At 39.2% G+C, this 6,153-nt stretch overlaps 1 protein-coding gene across 1 annotated transcript in view; it reads left to right on the plus strand.

Moving 5' to 3' along the window:
• The window catches only part of stau2 (staufen double-stranded RNA binding protein 2), a 167,243-nt gene that overhangs the window by 104,846 nt on the left and 56,244 nt on the right, over window positions 1-6,153 (plus strand). Inside the window, exon 13 of the mRNA XM_016244403.1 lies at window positions 3,568-3,681. Coding sequence (XP_016099889.1) covers window positions 3,568-3,681 — 114 coding nt within the window. The remainder of the gene's footprint in view (window positions 1-3,567; window positions 3,682-6,153) is intronic.

Genomic DNA, 6,153 nt, shown 5'->3' on the forward strand with positions numbered 1-6,153 from the left:
TACAAACTTTATAAGCCCCACTTGTGATTATGAGCTCGACTAATTCCAGCGGTCGACTTATCATTGCTTTCATATGCAATTTTTAACTCCCACATTCCTATTTACGATCATTCTGGTAGCACGTGAAGGCAGCATCAGTGAAAACAGACAGACAATGGTAGCTTTAGCAACATTAGCCTTACAAAGTGCCAAGAAGCTCTTTCAGAAAGGCAATTTGGAAAACTAACGCATGATACTTACTTCTTCTGGAGGTGTAGCTGGATCACGAGAGCAACTCCTTCAGGAGCAACATTTGTGCAAAACCTGCTTTAAACTGACCCTCAAAGCAGTCTGGTGTAAAATGATTAGTGCAGACATAAACGAATTTCGGTAGAGTTGAGGGAGCATTTTCTTCGAAAACCAATTTAATCCACCTCGTCTTCAGTGGCTCAGATTTCGGGAGTAAGGAGAGAGCTATGTGGATTCATACATCCAGCTACAGAACACGCTTGGGATACATTCTCGTCAGTGCAGCAATGGCGGACTGTGTACAACTCGCTGTGAACTCGCTCAGAGCGGTTCTATGTTAAAACGGCAGTGTCTGTCAACATTTGTGGGCGGGGCCTGTGGCTAATGTGACGTCACATTAGCACCAAGTCAGAAAACAGGTAGTTGGGAGACACTGCTTATGATTTATGGGGATTGAAAAAAAAAGGAGGGGGGGGATTTTTATCATTATAGGGTGGTTGGGTACACACACTGCCAACACACATGACGTCACATTAGCACCAAGTCGGAAAACAGGTAGTTGGGAGACACTGCTTATGATTCATGGGGATTAAAAAAAGGAGTGGGTGGATTTTTATCATTATATGGTGGTTAAGTACACACACTGCCAACACACATTTATGTCCAAACACCATGCAAAAGTGAATTTTGCATAATAGGTCCCCTTAATTAAGTTTTTATATTATACATTTTTATATATTTTTTTTAATTATGTTTAATTAATGGGTTATTATGTTGTATTATATGAAGATGGTTGTTATATTAATAAGATTAATTGGTTAAAAATTGTAATCAAATCAGTTACTCCGTAAATGATGATTGGTTAATTAACTTAAATGCACTTAATTGCATTTATTAAAGGGGTCATATGACGTTGCTAAAAAGAACATTATGTTGTGTATTTGGTGTAATGCAATGTGTTTATGCGGTTTAAGGTTCAAAAAACACATTTTACACGTACTGTACATTATTGTTTTTCCTCTATGCCCCGCCTCTCTGAAACGCGTTGATTTTTACAAATCTCATCGATCTTAAAAGCGAGGTGTGCTCTGATTGGCCAGCTATCCAGTGCGTTGTGATTGGCCGAATACCTCAAGCGTGTGATGGAAATGTTACGCTCCTTACCATATTGTGATCCCGTGTCCCGGCGCGATGAGACAACACCAATAAAACCCATTACAAACGAGGCATTTGTTGCATCCAGTGGGGACATAATTACTGATTATAATGACTTTTCCTTTGTTTTTACGCGTTGCGTTGCGTATCGCACCACGTAAACATAAAACCATGTCTGCATTTGTGATCGGAGAAATGACAAACAACAAGCGCTACTCTACACTACTCAAAACTCACGTTTGAATCGTCAATGGCAAGTTCTTTATATATAAAAATGTGCTTACAGGCTGTGAGCCAGAAGCGCCAGACTGGCCTTGTAAAGTTGGAACTGCCCCACTTTATAGAAACAGCCTTTGTGCACAGACGCATTGTAGGCTAAAGTTACTCTGCAGGTTCAGGAAACAGTCCTCCATAAAATGCGCTGCACACATCTGAATATTTGTGAGCGGCAGTGCGGGCTAGAGTGAGCAGCGTCCGGCAGGCTTGCGGCAACCACATGTGACGACCCCGGGCTGGACTCCGCTTCGTCCACGGTGAAAGCTGATCCGGCGATCCACAGCGCAAAGTTGATGTATTTCCTCAGCGACCAGCACAGATCAGCTCTAGGCATGACGAAGTGGATATCGTCCTCTTTTGGAAGACCAAACAAAGTAGTTTCGCTTTCACAACAAAACACACAGCGTCTCCACGACATAGCAACAACAATACTACAGTGAGAATAAAAGTTACACCTTCTTTCTTTGCGTGAACATTTGGGCGGTGTTATGCAAATCTTCCGACACAGTGACAGACATGTGGGGGCGTGTTTGAATGAGGCGTTTTAGGAGGGCGTGGACAAGTCTTAACTTTTATAAAGAATATCTCTTTGGGTTTGAGACTTTAGTCTTTCAAACTTTAGGGATCTTATCTATGCACGAACAGCTTGTAACACTCCAAAGAGAAAGGAAAATGTGAAATTGCATCATATGACCCCTTTAATATTTGCTGAGAAAAATGTATTGAACTAAATTGTTATAAATTTAATGTGATTTTATTATATTATTTTTACTTGATAAATTTATGTTTAAAAATGGCAGCCCTAAAAGCATGAAGAACATGATCTGTTCGTGCAGAATGTAATAGAAATATTAACCAACTCGGTGGAGCCATTTATTTCTTCTCTTCACCAGACAGATGTTTGTATATGTCAGAGTTCCTGTTTCCTGGAGCTATGAATGCCAATCACACATTGTGCTTCTTGCAAACCATGTTGTTAACATTGTCTTTAAAACACACTTCACAGTGGAATGCCCCGTGGATGCAGCCCATCAGACCACTTGAAGACTGAACATAAACATATGTTCAAGCAGTGAGAGATTCCTTCAGTCTGCTGTTGCACTCATTCATCTGTTTATCTTCTCTTCAGGATTCTCCCTTTTATGCATTAACAATTATTTATTTAAAATATATGAGCATTTAGTCCAAGACATTTCTTGTGCTAAGGAGTTCTCTGGAAGCAGACTTTCACACATTGAATCCAGCTGTCCAGACATTTTTCCCATGGAACAACTGACACTTTTCCCAAATCTATATGATCAGACGTATAGATCTGTTTCCACTGAATTTCTCAGTGTTTTTTAGAAATAGTTTGAATTTTCAGTCATTAATTATGCTACCAAAAACACTAGCAAAACCTAAATTCTAAAAAACATTCTAAAAGTAATAAAATGAAAAAGCAGTTTTATTTTTTAATTCTGTATGTTCTGCAAGTAAAGAAGTATTTAAAATTGCATGGATATCTATATAGGTCAGGCATAACATGATCAAAGTGGCCCAGCATAGTGTCCAGAAACCAGAAAACACACACACAATCCTTTGGGTGTTGCTGAGTGGAGTTTGATGTGCAGAGGTGTTCTCAGAAACCCCAAACGGGGCCAGAGCTTGCCTCTAAATCACTCTATCACTCGCCATCAGGGCGCTTGAGAAAGCATAGATTGTGGACCATTCATGATGATGAATATCAGAATCTAAAACCACTGCTGTTATCGAGTAAAACTGAGCACAACCTACCAGCCAAGTATGAAGATCCAGTTTGTACTTTTCCTACAAAATGTTTTCCAAGGTCAGAACCACAGTGCAGTACATGCTGCAAATTGCATCACATAATATTTAATACTCCCTTCCCTCGTCTCTCATCTCATGCAGGTGCAATACTCAGATCGGCAAACTGACAAAGAGTTTATGACCTACCTGACCCTCTCACCTGTGCAGATGACTTTCCACGGCATTGGGAGCTCCATTCCAGCTAGCCATGACCAGGTAATAGTTTCTATCTATCTATCTATCTATCTATCTGTCTGTCTGTCTGTCTGTCTGTCTGACGTTCATCTATCTATCTATCTATCTATCTGTAAGCTGCCCATGCCACACGCACTCATGCAACCCCATACCCTGTGTCTATCTCTGTCGTCTGTCTGTCTATATCGGTCTATCTGTCTGTCTTGTCTGTCGTTCATCTATCTATCTATCTCTCTGTCTGTCGTTGATCTATCTATCTATCTATCTATCTATCTATCTATCTATCTATCTATCTATCTATCTATCTATCTATCTATCTATCTAAATGTCTGTCTGTCTTGTCTGTCTGTCTGTCGTTCATCTATCTATCTATCTGTCTGTCTGTCGTTCATCTATCTATCTATCTATCTATCTATCTATCTATCTATCTGTCTGTCTGTCTATTTATCTATCTATCTATCTATCTGTCGGTCGGTCGGTCGGTCTATCTTATCGTTCTATCTATCTATCGTTCTGTCTATCGTTCTATCCATCGTTCTATCGTTCTATCACTTTATCTATTTATTTAAAAGATATAAACTGTATATATTAAAAAAAACACTCGGACAAAAGGTTTAAAAATGTGAAACTAAGTATTCACTAAAAATCACTGTAACACCAGTTGGCTGATGTCACTTAGTTTGATATTTTACATCTAAAACAGTGACATTCAGACATTGTCAGTGTGACTTAAGTGCCCAAAGGTTTTGGATTTCTTTGTATTTGTTATATGTTACATGAGTTCCAGATACAGATGATTTTAAAGCAACGTTTTGACCAACAGGCTGGTATTTCATTACCTTTTTCCCAAAATTTTTCAAGCCAGTTAATGCATTCCATGCCGATTCTTTGATTGCTTTGGAATACAAAACTAATATTGGGAAAATAGCTAACCGATTGACACATTTGTGCTGACAGATCTGAAAGCATCATGGAGTGTGCTGTCATTAAGAGGTGTTCATTATGAAGATTCATTGGGGAGAACAGATATTTTATTGCATTGTTTGTTTGCAGAGTTTCCTTGGATATATCCGACACTCCGCAGCCAGTTACTTTACTAGCACAGTTTCATTCTTCAAGATTTTATCAGCTCCAACATTCAGGCAGTCAGAACACACAGCCTTTATCCCCCTTGTTAATGATAAGCGTGGTTTAGTGACAGACCAGACCACTTTTGATTAGGTTTTCTTTTTTCATTTTTTTTGCTGTAATTATTAAACAAAAAGAGCCCTAGGATCCGGACTGGCTAGTATTCATGAGGTGGCTTATTGTGTAGTGTCATCCATGCAGAAAAGCGGTTGCTTACATTATCTAATCTAAACATAGGACGCTCTTTTGTTCTGCCCTTCAAAGCTCCACTCTCTAATAAAGCCCATTCTATAACCAGTAATAGGGATTTATGTTGTGGGGACACAGCCGCCAGAGCAAAATGAAGGCAATATAGGCCATGGACTTGTTGTTGCCAAAAGCACTGGTGCATGACCGACTGTTAGGAAGCCTTTCTTTTCCAGATTCCTTAGTACAGTGGCGTCCAGCCACAAAAGGAATCAGAACAATGAACCCAGGGTGGTTCTGGATTGTGATACTTTTTGGCCCAAAGTTGCTCCACTGCCCCACAGTTTGCAGTCACTGCTTCTAACTATAATCCACTTCAGCAAGAATGAGAGCAGGCCTCTTTCTCTGTCACTGTGTAGTTTGTGGTAGCCAGGCACTGGTTGTCATACTTTTTACTCCCTTGAATATTTCTCAGGGTGGTTTTATTTTTGAAAAATGTCTGTATAAAAAACACACGGTGACCTTTTGTGACAACATGCCCCAATAGCAGGATGTGTTGTCATGGTTGATGCAGTAGTGTGTAATGTGCAAAAATATGAAACCGTTCTTGTCCGAAAGGAATTATGACCAAAATCATCTCTGTCCTGTAACAGACAAGTTTGTTTCAACTATTGTCAGATTTAGAAAATCTGTATAAAATCAATCAAAATTAAGTAAAAAAATAAGGATTTTAAAGCTGCAGTCCGTAAGTTTTGCCTCTTTGTCGCCATCTCTGTTTGAAAACCTGCAATTGCAGCTGTGTGTGGAATTATCTTCCTTGAGTCGGTTGTGCAGCGACACAGCTCCAGCGCGGATTAATCTAATGTTTTGAGGAGTATGTGTGTGTGGCAGTCAGTCACCGCACCGGTGTGGATATTGTACTTTGCACTCACAGATTCTAGCCTACGTCTTGGAATATATGACTCAAATAAGCATTTTCACCGGATATTGTCATCTGAACAAGCAAGTAACAAGTCTGCCACGTTTGTTCTGACCAACTGAGGAAAAAAGCATTACAATAAATCGCGCTACCAATGGTGATTTAATCTAAATGAGCTCTTATCACATCAAATTATTTATGAATTTTTTTATTTAATATATATATATATATATATATATATATATATATATATATAGTAA

The sequence above is a fragment of the Sinocyclocheilus grahami genome, unplaced genomic scaffold (assembly GCF_001515645.1).
Source record: "Sinocyclocheilus grahami isolate Dianchi unplaced genomic scaffold, SAMN03320097.WGS_v1.1 scaffold716.1, whole genome shotgun sequence".
Classification (NCBI taxonomy): Eukaryota; Metazoa; Chordata; class Actinopteri; order Cypriniformes; family Cyprinidae; genus Sinocyclocheilus; species Sinocyclocheilus grahami.